General features: G+C 42.1%; 1 protein-coding gene across 1 annotated transcript; it reads left to right on the forward strand.

The window, feature by feature from the left end:
* Window positions 1-137: 137 nt before the first annotated feature.
* CCDC77 (coiled-coil domain containing 77) lies at window positions 138-17,839 on the forward strand. Its single transcript, XM_009503215.2, has 11 exons — window positions 138-562; window positions 1,935-2,151; window positions 3,402-3,544; window positions 5,402-5,498; window positions 6,859-6,925; window positions 7,693-7,787; window positions 9,072-9,220; window positions 9,569-9,809; window positions 10,714-10,839; window positions 10,925-11,077; window positions 12,866-17,839. Exons 1-11 carry the CDS (start codon window positions 516-518, stop codon window positions 13,010-13,012), a joined length of 1,482 nt encoding a protein of 493 aa, XP_009501510.1. The 5' UTR covers window positions 138-515; the 3' UTR covers window positions 13,013-17,839.
* The last annotated feature ends 1,193 nt before the right edge of the window (window positions 17,840-19,032 follow it).

The raw sequence follows: 19,032 nt of genomic DNA on the forward strand, positions 1-19,032 counted from the left end.
GCAGTACCCCCGCCCCGCCCCCGCCGGCCAAGCAAGGACTACAACTCCCAGACGCGCCGGCGCGGAGCTCCTCGGCGCCCTTGTCGCGAGCGCTGATTGGTAGAGTCGGTCGGCGCCGCATGGAAGGGTGCCCGTGATTGGCGGAGGCGGCGGGCGGCAGGTCGCCTGGCCGTTTAAGTTGTGCAGGGTCGATGACGGCGGTTGGTTTGTCGTTGGGGGCTCCTCTCAGCGGAGGGCAGTGAAGCGGTGGCGTGCTGTACCGGCCGCTTCCGCGCTGATCCGGGAGCCTGTCCCGTTTGGCAGGGCCTCTACCCCTCCCCGCCCAGGGGCTTCTCCGCGCGGGTATGGCCGTTACCGGCGAGGCCTGCAGCGCGCCCTAGGTCGCCTTTCGGCCGGCCCCCCCCGCCTCCTTCAGCTTCCTGGGGTACCCGGCGCTGCGGGCGGCCCGCCCGAGCCCCGGCTCGAAGCTTCTCTCCCCCGCCCGCGGTGTGCCCTGTCCCCGCCGCGGAGCCGCCATGAGCGCGACGGACCGCTCTGCGGGGGCCTCCCCTGGCTCCAGAAGGTAGTGTGGGGTCTGCCTCCCCAGTCACCCCGCGCCGACACTGCTCTGCGGGGCCTGGCCCCGGAGCGCTTCCTTTTCTGTCCGGTAGGCAGGCTTAACGGAAGGCATCGTTTTGTCTGCTCTTGTACCTGCTGTGTTTCCTTATCCTCACACCTTTCCTGTTTCTACTGTCCTTTAGTTCAGTAATAAAGTATTCACCTTGTGCTTATGTTACCTGTTTTCTTCTGTTGCTGTTATTTATTTTTCCAAGTGTGGTGTTTAAGGCATTTCTGGGCACAACTGGTGGGAAAGATTCTACATGAAATAGAACTAACGCATATTTAATACCTTCCTACACTTGCAGGAGTTAAGGAGCTTGGCACTTTTTCATGGCTGTAGCGCATTGGGGTTCTGATCTAAGCGGCTTTGGTGAGCTGGTCCATGAAGGTCACCGCTGTCTGTGTCACCTGCCAGATCACTTTATGGTCCAAGTTCTGGCACTAGCTCCAGAATCAGATTCTGGACTGTGTTTTTGTTAAGCAGATCTGTTGTGAAGAGGCTTCTTAGCATTAATTTTGTTACTCATGGTATCACTAAAAAAAAAAGTGTCAGATCAACATAAACAATGAAAATAATACTTTCCAGGATAATTTTGCACCCTAAATGCAGCTCTATTTGCAAATTTGGTGCTTGTATGAGCAGATTAAATGTTTGACTGCAGTAAACATTGCTTAAAAGGAAAATCAGATTGTAATTACACATTTTCTTGATTTGAATTATGTAATATTGACATATTTTCCATCTAACACCTCAATGTAAGGTTCAAGAGCTTGGAAGCTTCTATTTTGCTATCAGGGGTGGACAAGCTACATGGATAAGAACATCAAGTACACCAGAAAGGAAAGCATGTAGATTCCTTGACCTACACCTTAAATTACGGTGGCTGGTGCATCAGCTAACTTGAATTATTATCATTATTCAGCAGTCTTTCTTCAGAAGGTGTTTTTTTCCTCTGCTGCTTCTCATTGTACAACAATGCACTTTTTGTCCCCTTTGTTCTCTCCTTTGCTTTCCTGCTCTCACCCTCCTTTCCTTCACCCTCCTCAAATAACTTATGAGAATTTCATTCCATAACTTTTTTCTTTCTTCCTTTGCTACCAGTTGGCCCCCCTCCACAGTATAGTAAGCCCACAAGCTGTTCTATATCAAAGCTTTTGGTTCACCTAAATGCCATGATCTCCTGTTAATACGCAGAGCACAGACAAGCTAATCTGTATTTGAAATTGAACCAGTGTTAAAATTGAACATCTATTTTTAACTAACTGTTTTAGAAAGTTGTTTTTTTCTTTTACTGTCTGAAGCTTACATGCCATTAGAAACTGTTTTTGTCCAGGCTGGCAACCCCCCATGTCTCATCCAGGTATGCTAGTTCTCAGTCTCCGAGTCAGGAAGACTGTACTCCTCTCCCTTCAATCAGTGAGCGCTTGGCCTTTCTCCATCCCTCTCGGGAGCTGTTGGAATACTACCGCAAGAAGATTGCTGACTTTGATGAGGAACATGAGGATTTGGTAAAAAGGCTGGAGAGATACAAAGAAACATATGATGAGCAGGTTAGGAAAAGAGTTTCTGAATTATGGTCTATGTATCGTTACACCAACTTAATATGTTTCTTCAGCTGAAAACTCAGCACAGATGGTCTTAGGATTTACCAGTAATCTGGTAGAACTGAACGAAGAAGAAATAAGTAGATTTCAGGGTTTGATTGTAAAATCTAGCTGTCTGTCCTCCATCAAAGTAAACAGAACATGTCGGTAGGATATTCTTCTATTCTTAAGTTATTATAGTTTGGTTATATCTTCACAGAGGGTTGTTTATTTCCTTTTTTTTTTTTTTTTTAAATTAAAGCCTGGGTTTACATGTTTAGCTCCCATGTTGTCCAGCTTATTTCCCATGTTTCTCATAGTGAAGAATGAGTGCTCCTTTTCCAAATTTAATGGGCTTTGAGCTACGGAGACGATTTGTATTCACTGCAATGGAATTCATGAGCTTGGCCATAGGCTACTAAGCAGGATACTACACAGCAAAAAAAAAAAAGAATTTAAAAGAAACTCCAAAACCTAAAAGTCTTTGCCTTTTGAGAGGAAGAAATCTTGAGTGCTCTGATACACCATACTGCATACATCTGGCCAGCAGTCATCTCTGTAATGGTGAATGACCCTTTGGGAATAGAACGATCACTTCTGAGGTGATTGAGGTGCCTTCTCAAGTACTGGCCATGCTTGAAGCAGCCTGAAAGCACTCGGGGAAATATGTGGCATACACATTACTTTCATTCAGCATATGGGAAAAAGAGGGGCTGGTTCCAAAATAGTGCCTTCGCTCCTACAGGAATGTTTTTCTGAAAGGTTGGTTAGTTTTCCACACCAGGTAGACCATCATTAATGAAACTTAGAACCAGTCAGATTTCTCACTACTAAACCATACAGATATTTTAATGTCCGTTGTTCAGTAATTTCTTTTAAGAGCAAGTGCTATTACAGAGGCCTTGCTAGGTTTTTGTTGATGTCAGATTCTGCATGCCAGTGCAGAAGTGCCGCTGCTGGAAACGGGAGACGCTAGCTTAGGCCTTATTTGGCTGTTGTATAGTGACAATGATTCTCAGGGCTCTGAATGCTGTTGAAACATTTTAAAATAATTTTTCCAATACTGCCCTCATCTGGTCAAATTTTGTGAGGGAATAAAGTCACTGAACTGGCAGTTGTTCTACACCAGTTACAGGCTTAGGGCACAAGCAGTTTGAAGCTTGCAGGTGTTGCCCAATGCTCTGTGTCATCTCAAGTACCTCATTCTCTCTACCTAGCACAAATTGCAATGGGAATTACGTCAGCGAGAAGAGGAGATTGCCGAGTTGCAGAAGGCTTTGAGTGATATGCAAGTCTACCTCTTCCAGGAGAGGGAACATGTCCTTCGTCTTTACTCAGAGAATGACCGGCTGAAAATCAGGTGTGCTGTCTCAGGTGGTGGGCTGGGTCACTGACAGTTGCAATTGCATGAGTTATGTTCTAGTTCTCATCCAGATCCAGACTCTTCAGAGAAGCAATTAGGCCACGCTTCCCAGAGAGGGCTCCCATGAAATCATACCAATCTTGAGGTGAAATGCAATCTGTTGGGCTGTTAATATTTTTCCACTTATTCTTCCTATTCCAGTAGTAGAAGGAAGAGCAGAAGTTGAACATAGAATCAGATTTTAATTCTGAGTTGCCAGTTTGAATGTGAAGGTTCTGATTTAAGCAGCCTGTGGTGAGTTGATCCTGGCTGGACACCAGGTGCTCACCAAGCCGCTCTATCACTCCCCCTCCTCAGCTGGACAGGGGGAGAAAAAATACAATGAAAGGCTCCTGGCTTGAGATAAGGACAGGGAGATCACTCACCATTTACCATCACAGGTAAAACAGACTTGACTTGGGGAAATTAGTTTATTACCAATCAAATCACAATAGGATAATGAGAAATAAAAACAAATCTTAAAACGCCTTCCCCCCACTCCCTCCTTTTCCTGGCCTGAACAGGCAGGCTGAAGCAGAACAAACTGCTTCAGAGTGGGTCCCTCGTGGCATCACAAGTCCTGCCAGCAAACATGCCCCAGCGTGGGCTCCTCTCTCTCCATGGGGTCACAGGTCCTGCCAGGAGCCTGCTTCAGTGCAGGCTTCCTACAGGGTCACAGCCTCCTTTGGGCATCCACCTGCTCTGGCATGGGGTTCCTCCACGGGCTGTCGGCGGAGAGCCTTGCATCACCATGGTCTTTACCACAGTCTTCACCATGGGCTGCAGGGGAATCTCTGCTCTGGCAACTGGAGCACCTCCTCCCCCTGCTTCTTCACTGACCTTGACCTTGGTGTCTGCAGAGTTGTTCCTCTCAGATATTCTCACTTCTCTCTCTGCCTGCAATTGTGCAGGTTTTTTTTCCCCCTTCTTAAATCTGCTATCCCAGAGGCACTACCACCATCACTGATGGGCTCAGCCTCAGCCAGCAGTGGGTCCATCCTGGATCCGGCTGGTGCTGGCTCTGTCAGACATGGGGGAAGCTTCTGGCAGCTTCTCACAGAAGCCACCGCTGTAGCCCCTCCCCTACCAAAACCTTGCCATGCAAACCTGAGACACATCTTGCGCCTGCCTGGTAAAACCTCCTCCCTCAGCCCTAAAAACACTTAAGCTCAAATAGAAAATACAGGCCAAAGGAAATAGTTTCCCCTCACTCCATGAGATCATGTTGATAGCCACTCCTTTTTAATGCCATTTAGCTGGTGAACTGGAATATAACCTGCTGTACCAGACTACCTGCCTGTGGCAAAGGAGTTCCCAATCTTCTTCAGAACATTTGTGGATGATAATATCAAGTTTTCTGTTAAAGTTTTGAGAACTTAAGTCAAAACGTGTTTGTGTGCTTTGGCACTTCTCAAGAGGGTGATGAAAAGTCTGATACAGCCCTTAATGTAGTTTGCTTTAAAAACAATGGACACTTACTTCATTCAACAGATTGTATCTGAGAGGATTTTAGGTAGTTCGCAACTCTGGAATGCAAATTTTTTACCACCATGTGCTATTGCTGTATCAGCCTGTGTAATATTGTCATATCTGAAAAGAGGAATGCTCCCCAATGCCAGTGGAATTGGTGGTGGCCTTATTATATCGGCAACACCAGTAATGTCTTTGGGAGTTAGTTTTAAAACAGTACTCTCAAGAACTGCAAAAATTTGGGAAACTTGTAAGCATTAACGAATAAACTAAAAGGACAGTGTGTCACAATGTCTCGATGTACTTAAAAATAGCAGTGTGCTGACCGCTTTCTTTGAATTCCAGGGAATTGGAGGATAGAAAAAAAATTCAGCATCTCCTGGCTTTAGTGGGAACAGACAAAGGAGAAGTTACATATTTTCACAAGGAGCCTCCACATAAGGCAAGTTCCGTGTTTCTGTAGAACCCTGCTTTTGATTGTAACATGAAGATCTGTACCTCAGAGGCTGACCACAGACCGGATCTGTCCTGCAAGTCAAAGTTGCTAAATGAACCCACAGCCGGAGGGGTCTGTAGCAACATCAGGTTGTAATATAGTTGCTGACAGATAAATAGGAACAAGCACACTGGAAGCAGGTCCACTTAGAAGTAGGTCCCCTTAGCACACTGGAAGGTCTCTGTAGCATCATCATCTCCCTTCTACCTTCAATACATACCTCCAGATCAGCCTCCTAAAGGTCAGATGGGAGTCTGAAGCCGATGGGCAAATGGTCATTGAGAAGGTGGAGAGAGTACCACAAAGAGAAAAACAAAAAAAAGGAAGTGCAGAAAATTACCACGTGTAGTGTTTGAAGATCAGCTATCTCAGAGTGCCTGTCTCTTCGAGTATCAGTAAACAATAAAGCTGTGTTGAGGTTGCTGCAGCAGTTTCCTGGGCAGGAGACTGCAGAAGCGCCATCCCCTCTAGGCAATCTTGTATTGCATGTTTCAGAAGTAATGTCAAATTGATTAAATGGCAGCGCATATGAAGTGCGGTGTAGTTGAACCTACTTATGAAAGTCATGAATCATGAATGATTTGGACATACAGACACTATGATGGAATATAGGATTTATCTTGGGATAAGGTGCAGAAAAAGGCTGAAATATGCTGCATTGTTTGTGGTTGCTCTGCACTGCTCAGGCAGTTCAGAAATCTCACAGAAGCTTTAAAATTCCTTGATATAGGCCTATTATATAGCATCAGTCTCAGGATAAGCATTGGGTTTATAACCTGCTCCCTTGTGGCCTCCTGTTTTTGTTAAATGCATTTCAGTTCAACAGTTGAGTTGTTTCAATAGTTTTAGCAGTTAGCTTCTATTGCAGGCTTGTTCAGTAGCTTGAGTGAATGTGCTGATAAATCAAGCTTCATGTTTCTCTGCTTACTAAGACAAGAAAGAGTACGAAAGAAGGAAATAGCATAACCTTCATCTCTACCTTCCTCTTCTCCAACCTGTCCCCAAAATGCTCATTTTCCTGCTGCGGGTGCTGATTTTCATCTAATGAAGCCAGCAAGGGCAGGATTACTTTCCAGTTATTTTGATTAAAAAAAAAATAGAGGCAGAAATGGCAAAACTCAGCCATGATAAAGGAAACTTTTTAACACAGACATTACACTTGTGAATGTCTTCCTTGTCTTGTGGTAGAAGTAACGTAATGCTGTTCTTTTGGATATCTCATTTTACTCTTTAAGATTTGTTCTTGACCATCACAACTTTGGAGAAGCCAGATATTCAGCGCAGATATCTAATCTTGTTTCTATAGGTTACTGTACTGCAAAGGCCAGCTAAATCCAGAGAGTCACTTGAACGAAATGACACTTCTAGAACAGGTACCACACCATGCTGATTAACAGCTACTGATACTTGTTTCTCTGTGTGTTTGTGTCTGGTATACCAACATAATCCCTCACTTGTGAATACTTTGGTATACCTCCATTAAGTTCCCTAAATGTGTCCACATCTATATACTTTATACATGCCATACTCTTGGATTCCCTTCAAAATCTTTTAAAATAACCTCAGCTGGCTCTCATGTCCGTGATTTGCTCAGCTATGGAAAAGGCTTTTATGACCGTGGAAGGGCTGTTCTGGAACTCTGCAGGTACCAACTGGACAGGCACTCTTAGCCACAGCCATTCCGAGGTGTGAGGTTCTGCCTGCCTTTAGTGTAGACAGTGATGTGGGTCTGCATGCCTACTTACTGATTTTCTCTTTTGGAAGAACTGCCTCTTCCAAACTGACTGAAATTAGCTAACAAGCTCAAAACTCATTCAAGCCTTGATGCTTGTGCAGCTGTGTCATCTGCCTATTCATAATTTCTTAAGAAAATTTGTTAAATTTGTTTTCTATATGTGCCAAGAAAATCATTAGGTTGCCTAAATACTGTGGTGTGGTAGTGTGGGATAAAGGTATGTGATCACCAAGTTCTGAAACTCTTTTCTTCCAGCTAGCCCTCCTAGAAGTCCTTGTGACTGTAGCAGTGGCAAGCTTTTTCCTGTTCTTATAGGCCTGCCAAAACATACAATATTTCATGCTTGGAAAGGTACTGCAGGTAGATTGGACAGCCCTTTCTCCTTCTGTTAAATTTCTGCAATAGGCACCAAGAGGAGCACTTCAGAACCAGCAGCAAAAGGAGAGAAACCAGAAAGTCCTGAGAGATATCAGAGAGATAATCAAACACTTCTACTGCAGGTAAAGACATCTGCTAAACAATGGGTATAATTCCCGGCTGTCCAGGAAATTATGACAGACAAATCTAAGCTGTCTGCTTAGATAAGATGTAGACGTACCAATGTGATCAGTCCCCACACCTTCCTATGGATTCCTACTTTTTAACAGTTTATTTAGCTGTTTCTTTTTGATGAATGTAGGCTTAGATTTAAGAACTTAGGTCTGATTCTGGAAGTTTTAAAAGATCAGATGTTCCAGTAATGTCAACTGGAATGTGTTGCCCTTAAATATAGAATGTGTAATTGATGTTATCTCCCATAATTTGATTGTGGCTATGAATTTACATTAAACCCACAGCCGATCTGCAGAGTTGGGTACTTTGTGGAAGTCTGGCAAAAGCAATGTGTCTGAGATGGAATTAGGCAGCCCCAAAAAGATGCACTAGTACAATGAAATGTTGCCTTTGCTAGACTTCAGTGAAAGATAGGGTGTAGGTAGCATGACAGAATGTAAGATAAAATGTACAGAATCATGAATTGGGGAAGATACCAGAAGCTGTATGTAAAGCATAAGGATGAGTCAAGAAAAGCAAACTAAAGAGCAAACCTGTACAGCAGATAGGTTTTTTTGTTGTTGTTGTTATTGAAGGGCAGTGGTGACTGACCTAGTGGCAAGTTAGCTGTCTAACAACACGTATTCTGGAGCAAGAGCATCATATAAAATTGTCATAAAAATAAGCGATCTAAGTACAGGCCAAGTATTTTCAGAGTTTCTTACACTTAGGCCAATGAACATTTTTCAATTACTTGTTCCAATTTGTTTCCCGGACTATGTGCCCTAGATCAAGATTCTTTGCATCCCTTTCCTTCCTTCCTTACCTTGTTTACATTCAGTAATTCATTCTGGTTGAGTAATTTCTTTTGTTCAAGATATGTGGACTTGCTGCCTTACAAGAATTTAGGTGGGTTTATATCACCATTTCATTGGAAGATAGGCACAGAAGTGTCTGTATATTCCACAGGATTTGTCGCATCCTGTGTGCAGTTTAAATCCTTCCAATATCTTCAATCTATTGTTGCCACTTATAATATGCCTGTCTTGCTTATGGCATGATTTTTTCTTAAAATGTTTTCGTTGTTTGAAATACATAGCATTAAAACAAACCCACAATTCGAGAAATTAATCTTGAAGGTATTATTGGGTAGAATTTTTGTTCTGAATCTTGGAATTTAAGAGAGACTTGCAAGGAGAGGAGCAGAGCTGCTGCGAGGTCTTGTTCAGTAATGCCTCTGTTTGCTCATTCAGGTGGAGGCCCTGCAAGCTCAAATAGAAGAACAGACACGATTATCCAAGGAACAGGTTGAGGCGCTACTAGAGGACAGGCGGATTCACATGGAGGAAGCCCAGGTCCAGCATCAGAGGGACCAGGACAAGATCAAAACTATAACAGATAAGTGAGTGTGAGAGAATGTCTATGATGGAGCCATGAGATCAGAAGAGAGGGAAACAATAGAAATATTTTAGCTTTCTGTATGTTGCTCCCTGCAGCAGGCAGAAAAGCAGATTATGCAGTCATCTGTTTGGTAGTGTGTGTGTAGGAAGATGGAGTAATCTACATATTAAAAATCCTATTTCACATTGAAAGGATATCACTTCTTTCATTAGATGAGAAGATCTAAACTCGTTAGGAAAGCACCTATATTTTTCTTCCATGATTCTTCCAACTTGCAATGATGACTGAGGAAATTAAGGTAGGAACTAGGAAAGAAGTTCATTAACTCCACTGGGATCCTTTCTTACAGACTTCATAAGACCCAAAATCTGTTATATGAGAGTACCCGTGACTTTCTCCAGCTCAAGTCTGATGCCCGAGCCAATGAGAAAGCATGGATGGCAGAGAAGGACAGTCTGCTGAGGAAACTTGACAAAGATCTGGATCATATTATCAGCAGGGAGCCAGGAAGAGAGAAGAAGCAGAGTGGTACCAAGAAGATGTTTCGAACAGATGATGGAGCTTGGAAACTCCACAGCAGAGAAATAAAGGTAATTTATTTGTCCTAGATAGAGACCCTTATCAGGTTTTTTTACTAGAAAATTGTAAGCATCTGGATTTTGCCAAGATAGGTATCTAGGAGCTGTTTCAAAGCTGTACTGGCTTGCCCTAAGTTACGTTGTTGTTGGCACTAACGCAAAAAAAATCCTCTCCTGCCTCAAAATCAGCATTGCTTGCAAATTTCAGATTAAATGTGTGGTTAGGATTTATGGTAGCACTTCACTGTCAGTTTCTTTTATGCCCAGAACAAATCCCTACTTCTGCAAGCCATGTGACATGTGGGCCAACAGTTCTTAACCTGCTTGTTGCACATGTTGCTCTTTTAGTGTAAATACTCTCAGCTAATGGACTTAGAATGCAGCGCCTGTATCTTCCTTGCTGCTGTCGGGAGAGAATAAGTCTTTTCAACTGATGTCCCCCAACTCCTCTACAGTCGTCAGGATCTTTCTTCCACTTTTATTATACTTCCAGTGAGAAGCTGGGGGATCTGAAGTTGGTAAACAGGCAATAAGCAATTGGAAAGTAAACAGGCAATAGGGAGTTTTTTTTCATCTACCACTGAATGTAGGTGCTTTGGAGATGCAGTACTGGGCAAGCAGCTGTGAAAAGGGAAATCACAGCTTTAGTTTAATATTATTTTTAAGGGGAAGAGGAGGGAGATCTTTAACTGATGATGAGCAGTCATGCAGAACTGAAAACCTTTAAAAGGTTTTGGTAATGGAAGTGGTGTTAGAATATTGTTCTTACCTAGTTATTTCATTAGCTGTAGCTCCAGTTGTTAATTTTTATTTGCTTGTCATATTGTCAATCTACCAGACTTGCTTTTCTAGAGCAAGGGAAACTCTGTAAGCACTGGCTTTTGAGTTGATTCTTTCTGTTCCTCCTCTGTCCTAGTCACTGCAAGAACAGCTAATGCAGGAACAGTGCCTGTCAAACATGTATAGAGAGCAGTGTGTCACCCTGGAAGGTGAGCTGGCTAGGATTCGTGAAGAGGGAGATGTTGGCAGAGAACTCTTTAAGGTAATTAGCCTGTAATCATCTGCTAGCTATGTGATGATCTTGCAGCCTTTATTTTCTATACCCTATTGAGTTTTCATCTCCACAGGAACGCTCAGAAAAGATGGGGAAGCGCCTGAAGCTGATGACTCAGCGATATGAGGCCTTGGAAAAACGTCGTAATATGGAAGTGGAAGGCTTCAAGAATGATATTAAACAGCTTCGGCAGAAGCTGAAAGATGTAGAGAATCAGCTGTTTAAGGTAAAAGCTAAGCATTTCTGAGGCAGGCTGTTATGGGCTTACCCTATAGAGGTGTATCCTCAGTATTTAAACGCAATATTTCCTTAACTCTAGGCAATTTAGATAGTTGTTGGCACTAATGGAAAAACTCCTTTAGGTAGTAATATTTGACAAAACTTGCCCTCTTAGGTGTTTTATGAAGCAAAAAAGATTTCCTTTGTTAATCAGTCAGACATCAAGCTTGCCAGGAACTGTACTGATTATACATTAGCTGTGTATTTTTGTTGCAACTCTGAAAGTTCTTATGTGATACCTGTAGCTCACTTAGCTGCCTCAAAATTGCGAGGCAGTAGATTGTTTCAGAGGTATCTCCTGCAAAAAAAATGATGATCGGTTTTCTTTCTGGTGGCCATAGTGTTTGGTTTTGTTCCAGTAAGAGGTAGATCATTGACTTAAGTATTGTGAATATTCTATTTATTCCTTTATTAATAACTCATTTGTAACTCTGCAAAAGTCACTGCAGAAACAATGGTTGGAAGTTGAAGCTGTGTACTCTGTAGGAGCTTCCAGATGTGCAGATGAACATCAGAACTGCTTAGAAGGGAAGCCACAGCCTTGATGTTGCTTGGAGTTTAGGATGAGATATTTACCTAAGATATGCTTGAGAGGATGATCTAGGCATAGGTTTTGTCCAACTGACTCTCCTTCAGGAGTCTGGCAGTGCCACCAATTCCCTTGTTTTCCATACTTTTGGCGCACAGTTCAGTTTACTTAGACTAAAGCATTTGTCTTCACCAAAGGCTTCGATTTTTTTTTTTTTTTTTGTGGTGCTGTGGGTTTTTGAACTTTATTCTTTAAGGACTAAACAGCATATCTGCATGGGGGAAATATGGCCTAGCCTATGATACCTTTACCTGTGTGTTTTATAACTGTGGGTGTGCTCTTAACTGTGTTCGTAATTTCTTCACGCTTTTAACCACAAGAGGGCAGAGCAACAAAATACTTGCTAGAAGTCTGCAACGTGATATTTAAACCCTTGTCATCACTTGAGGTGAAAATGACTACACATGACTAAACTTCCTGATTTGCATATTAAAATCTTTGACCAAGAACTACATGACGACAACGAGACACCCTAAGGGGCTGAGAGAAAAGAGGGCTTTGAGAGCAGCCTCCAAGACTGCTGCTCTGCCGTTGAAAGTGACTGGGCTGGCGTGCTATCCAGTTGCAGGGTGACAGGAAATGGCAGCCCTGGCTAGCTTGTCATCAGGAATTCTGACTATCCAGCAGCCTTTGTTCAGCTCAGTATGGGCCATATGGCATGGCCTGAGACTAGGCGTTGTACTTGAACTGCTCTTGAATCGTATGCAGTTGAGGAGGCAGCAGGTTGGCCACAGCAGTTACACCACCTCTAGTAGTGCAAGATGACAAAATGTCATCATATCAAGTGAGGTACATAGAATTAGATGAAAGTTAGTTGATAAAGATTTTAACCTGCCTCTCTTTGTGGGTCTCTAAATACTACAGGAATTAGAAAGGAGTTAAAAGGCTATGGGTAAACATGATTAGATTCTATCCAGATTTCTTCCTTGACAGTAATGTAAACCATAATGTATGAAAGCTTTGTTCTTTATTTTTTCATTCTGGAGCACCTTTCTATTGGTCATATGCATTAGCTTAAGCATCCTCTTTGCTAGCTACAAAGGGTCTCCTTCAGAATTCTCTCCTTCACATCCTCGTCATAATACTCTCTAAATTGTATTCTGTACATCTTTGTTTTTCTTAATCTGTTTTTCTTTTCCTTTTCAGGTGACTTTGAATATTGGACCAGACCAGGATCTTGCAATTTTACATGAGGTCCGCCAAGGAAACAGAATAACCCGTAAAATTCAAGGAGAACTAAAAAACTTAAAAGCAAAAATCTATGCCTTAGAGAATGAGCTACGGGTCTGCTGAAGCTGAGGTATTAGCTGGGATCCTAGTTTTAGGAATGGGACACTGCTAGGCTGGAATAGTCATATGTGAGAGGAGCTGCTGCCTGTCTGTTTCCTGGCATCCAGTGACAGAAGGCTTGAGGAAATCTGCAGTTAATGTCATGATGTTGTACATGAGCCATTCCTAATATGCCAGAGTATATTGCTGTTTCAGCTGAGAGATGGCATCTGATAACACTGACATAGAAAGTACATGATGACTGATATATCAGGAATATGCTTCTGATTTTATCTTCATATCTGTGGTAGGGCTCAGTGTATACTGGCCTTCCCCTTTGTTTGGAGCATATTATAAGCCACAGATATGGTTATAATGAAATTAATAATCATGGAAGGATCTGGTTCAAGATCTGAATTGCCTGACTGACCATCTCCTATGTGAAAAGCAGCTTTTAAAACGTCTTAAATGATTACTGTTTTGGTGCTTAGGCACTTCAGGATGTAACGGGAAATTTTCTTTGAAAAAGACCATGTATAGAAAGTACGTACTAAAGTGTATTGCATCTGACTCTCCCCTTGACAGTATAACTATTTTAAAATGGCTTCCCTTTCCTTGGTTCTAACCTAATTGGGACAAACCTGACCGATTTAATGCGGTGGAAAAAGATGACCAGTTACAGAACTCATCAGTAAGAACCAGCAACACTGACACTTGTTTTGAATGGGTGGGCAGGGGGGGAATACTACACTATTTAGTGTCATCTTCTTGTCCCCTTCCTCACAGTTTACCTTAACACACAGAGGAAGCCTGTAATAAAAGGCATCTAGTATCTTCCTTAACCACCATATTATCTATCTTTGTAGCTTTAAACAATCTCGTGGTTATGTACCAACAAATGACAGTTGCTACTGAACTGTAACTGAAATTGGGGTGGAAGAGCAGGTGCCTAGTTGCTACATGATGAGTACAGCTCTAGCTATATGATGATTATCTTCATACCAGACATCAGGACACCGCAATTCTAGAAAACAGATGAAATAATGAAAAGGGTTGCAACATGGCTTCAGCCCAGTTTATAATTGCAGGTATTCGTCCTTTTGCTGTAGCATCAGCAAATCTTGTCCACCTTGTAGACTGAGAGCAGATCTGTGTTGGAAAATGGATTTCAGTGCTTCTGTTTCCTACCGTACCTTTCCTACCCTGTTAAATGTGGCAGAAGCAGAATAATGTCTTTCTGAAACACACACCTATAGGCTACCAGCACTTCCTTTCCCATTGAAGAGAACTTAGTCTGTGAAAGCAGGCAATTTCTTTTAGACGTGGTAGTGGCCATGGAGATCCTCATTCAGTGTTTGGGAGAGGTAGATATGCAAAAGATGGTTTTGTGCTGTCAAGATTTGGAGAATGGCTGGTTTTTACAGCACCAGCTAAAGCAATGCGGGAGGGGAAATTCCCTTAAGAAGCCAAGGCCCACTTCAGTTGTGTATCCTTTTTGTGACAAGGTTGCTGTCCCTTACGGTCCTGTGCTGTGCCTTTTATTTTGTATGTGTTCTTGAGGTCAAATTTGTCACAAACAGCCTTTAGTGTGGGTGGCTGACAGTCTGTACCTAGATGCTCAACTACTACCACAACTTAGAAGAGGCTGTTTTAAAGTATGTTGCGCTGAGTAGTTTAGCTGAAAATGCTGAACCATTCAGAAACTGATTCACGAGCAACTTGGGTGCTGATGCTATGTGGACAGTTGAGGGAGGTTATTAAATAATGCCACCCATCATTTAGTCTCACTCTTTCTTAGTTGACTAGTACTTTCTCAGATAAGTCTAGCTAATTAAAGTGAGTTTGTGTGTGAAATAACAAGCTACTGGTTTGAAGATAAGATATCAAAGTTATCACCTGTCCCGGAGGGTTGCTTCTGAGAATTGCTACATAATGAAGTATTAGCCACTTATTCAGCAGGATCCCTCTACTTAAATTCTGTTGATGGGAAACTAGCAAAAATGTCTCCTGAGCCTATAGAAATAAATGGGTCTCTGTTTATTTTCAACTCTTCGAAACTAAAGAATTGCCTATGAAATTACATTGTCCTCACTTGAAAGCCATGAAGCGTGTCTGGATAAAGACTGTAGGCTTTGACATCCAGGTCTGTAAGACTGGGAGGAAGTGTTGGGGGACGAAGGATGTAAATGTTTAATTTCCTGTCTTCCTTACCAGTATTCCTTATTACTTGAAAGACCGAACAGAATAAAATTACAACATTCCTAATATATCTGCTAGTGTGTCAAAATCAAAGTGCAGCTTGAACTTTATTCCCAGTTTGTCACAAAGCTTTGAACCCTTCCTATTTGAGGGTGTGGGGGATCTGTAAATCCATTTTATTTGGAAGGTTGAATATTCGTCCAAGGGCAGGAAGTGCAAAGTATTGTACATGCTCTTTCTGTGTGACATTGTGTGATCATGTGAAATGTTGCTTTATGTTGCCAAAACAAATGTGGCCCTTCAAGCCAAGAACTGCTTTAAAAGGCCAAGTGCTTTCTACCACTGACAGCTACCCTTTAAGAGGTCAGTAAAGAATTATTGGCATTTCCAAAAGGGCTTCCTGTGGAGGAAGACCTCTGTTGGTCAATTTTCTTCCACCATTTTTGGGCAGAAAACAAAAAATTGCATTTACTCCAAAGACTGATTAGCTTTTTTTGCTAATTTAAGTTAGTAATGTGTGACTTGTATCATTTCAATACAACTAAATGCCAGGTTACATATGTAGGAGCACAGAATTTGAAAGATCTCCAAAATGGCTGATTCTAGGAATATGGACTCTATCCTACAGAGGATTAAAGGTTAGAACTGGACAAATGTTCGTATTGTGAGCCAAGGTACTAAAATGTTTCTTGCATAAAGGGGAGAAAAACGAGCAGTAGGGGAAAACTTTATTGTTGTTTGCCCTTATTTAGGTAGGGAAGGGTGCGTACATTTCAGAAGGGTGTTGAAATATCGGGTAAGGCACAGAACCACAGATGATTCAGCAGAAGAGAAAAGGTTGTGCAAGATCTCATACTGTATTTCATTAAGAAGACAAGAAGACGGATTAATATACATGTATCTTGAAGATTAAAAACTACCAAAGGTGCCTCTATCCCAGCAGAGAAAGGCTGAGCAAGAACCAGTAGCCTGAACCTGAAGTTAATTAAAAAAAAAAAGCAGACATTTTTAACAGGAAGATTGCGCTTTTTCATTATAAGAAACTATTTGTGGGAGTAACAAACTCTCCATCTCTCTCTTCATACTGAAAAATGATTGCACCTATGGAGAAGGTAGCTAGCAGTTACTGGATTTGACACATTAGAACTTAACGACATATAGTGATGTGAACTAGCAAGAAATCATTTAATGGTTCCTTCTGGCTTTAAACTTATGATTTATTTATATGCAATATTTGTAGGAGTTTTTCAGTGCTTGTGCGGTTGCCTTAATTATAGGAATGTATGCTGTGTCAGCTCACTCTACACAGCAAGGTTACACAAGGTAAAAAAACCAAAACAAAATTAAAAGAATCCTTCGTGATCTTCCTATACCACAACTTCCAGTAATTCCCAAATTAATTGACACTATGACTGTGCTTAGAAAGGCAGATGAACAGTAGCCACACTTCTGATTGCTGTCAGAATAAATCTAAAAAATAGTATAGTATCTACTTGTATGCAGTGGCGGTACTTAAATTGCTTACGTAAGTAGTCGTATCAATTCAGAAATGTGCGAGTTTTGCCGGTATGGATGGACTCTGTGGGCAGCCTAATACTCCGGAATTGTAATGTCTCTGTATGTATGCCAGGAAGTAATTCTTTGATAATCAGATGCTTTTTTGCGACTAGCTGGGAGCAACATCCCTGTGTACTTTGTTCTGGCAGATCTGTTCATGTTTGTGAAAAGCTATGTCGTTCAGACTTCTAAGTACAGTGCACAAACACATTTAATTCTGCTACACTAGAATGTATTTGTGCCTGCTCAGTCAAAATGCTAATGAAGATGACTCATTTGTCCGCAATCAAAGTGGCATCGTAGGTCATTTACATATAAGGACATTTTAAGATTTTTCATTCTAATTTTTCTGCATTGTTTTGCTTTTATATTCCCAAGTTGCACTGAATTGTAAGAAATATCTCATTTACTTCTTCAACAGTTATTTGTAAATTGGCAAGTCTAGCTGTAGAAGTATACACATTTTTCAGCATGTGGACCGGGATTAGGTACCAAAACACACTGGGATACAGTGTGGAAGGCATGAGAGGCGAAAGCTGCTGTATTCACAGGGTTTAGGCAAAAAGAGCAAAGTTTGCTTCAATTCTTACGTTGCATCAAAAGTTTAGGACTTTCTGTCTGACACAGGCCGTTGGAGGTAACTGGAATTTAACCCACCGGCAGGAAACGTTTCTGCTGTGACTGAAGCATTTGAGAAGAGTGGGGTGAACTTCTGGCACTTCCCATTTAGCACCAGATTAACTGTTTGGAGAAAGAGCATTTTTGAATACGAGTGCGAGTGGCTGCCCGTCAAGTAAGCTCCACAAATAGAGCTTTACAAACAGCCCTCAGTGGGGCTGACTAGTCACTTATACTGACTAAATTGCACATTTTCAGAATTGGGATGCTGCTGGATTGTGGACAGATTACAAATGTTTAAGTACGGATTATTTGGTTTTATTCAGCAAACCCACAGAGGCTTGCTTTCAACACAGAAGTGTTTCAGTGTTAAAGCAAGACAATGACTTGGTAGGCAGGCATGAAGGGTTTCATTGTTGAAATGGATTCAATTTGAATAAAAAGCTCCGGGTTTACCCTGGTGAAGCATGTCCAGGATGTGCTGGATTCCCCTGTATTGATTCAGAGATCAGATTGCCTTTCTTTCACTGTAAACATATATTTCAGCGTAGAGTCACTTCTAAACTGTCCAGTAAACCCGGTTTTTTTTGTTTTCCTTCAGTGCTAGCTTGGGTGAATTGACGTCTGCTTGGTGTCATCACGGGGAGAGCTGCTCAGCTTTGTTTTCTGCAGTGTCCCTAATAAGGTGACCATGGCACATCTTTGGAACTTCTTGAAACATAAGGGTGATGAGCACAGTCAGTTAAAATATAAACCAAGTGCTGGTACTTTTAAGACAGGGGAAGGAGGAAATATAGGTAAAACTTCAGTCAGATTTGAAAACATGGATTTCCAAAATTATCAAATACGTAGATTAATCTTTTATTATGGTAAATGACTAAACCCTGAAAACCCTTTTGAAAGTTCTCAGCCTAAAGTATGTAAAAACTTCTTTCCAGAAGTGCAAATGTGTGCTGTAGATATCGAGAGATTTTTCTGATGTGCCAATTCACGGGGCAGGACCTGCAATAAGGAGGTGCTGCTGGAGGTGCTGGGTGACGTTCATGTAAAAATGTGCCCTCTTCACAGCTGGAAAGGAAGGGCAACCCTTTCTGTGTAATTTTACCTGACAGCTAGGGTTCGAGGCCTACCTAAAGAGAGTTATGCAGTGAAAAGACAGAATCATGAAGGAGGCTTTCCATCCCGACGGGAAGGTTGTAAGAGAGCAATGGTGTGACCACGATGCTGTCAGTCAAAGTCAGAACCGAGGGAGCACATAGCTGTGTGAACAGGGAAAGCAAGAGGAATTTTCGAGCCCTGGCTCAGGCAAGTTCATACAAAAGTTGGCAGTGGAACTGTATCGGTAGAAATCGCACTGCCGACTAATATAACTGCGTTAGCAAAACCCACCGTATCGGCACAACCAAACTGGGCCAGAAGGTCCTTTTGCTAATAGTTTGTTAATTGTGGGACCACAGTGATTCCTTTACTGTGGTATTAAACTGCAGCGCTGCCAGGGGTGTTTCTGGGATAGCTCCACCAGTAATGCCTCTTCGGGCCCAGCCCGCTCCTGAGGAGACAAAAAGGGAAATAATGGAGACCTGTGCCTTCAGAGATTGCCTTTTCCTCTTAGAAACACTTCTGCCGTTGAGCTTTTCCGATGATGGATGTTGAGATGAAGTCATTGTTTG

Source organism: Phalacrocorax carbo, chromosome 1 (genome assembly GCF_963921805.1).
Source record: "Phalacrocorax carbo chromosome 1, bPhaCar2.1, whole genome shotgun sequence".
NCBI lineage: Eukaryota > Metazoa > Chordata > Aves > Suliformes > Phalacrocoracidae > Phalacrocorax > Phalacrocorax carbo.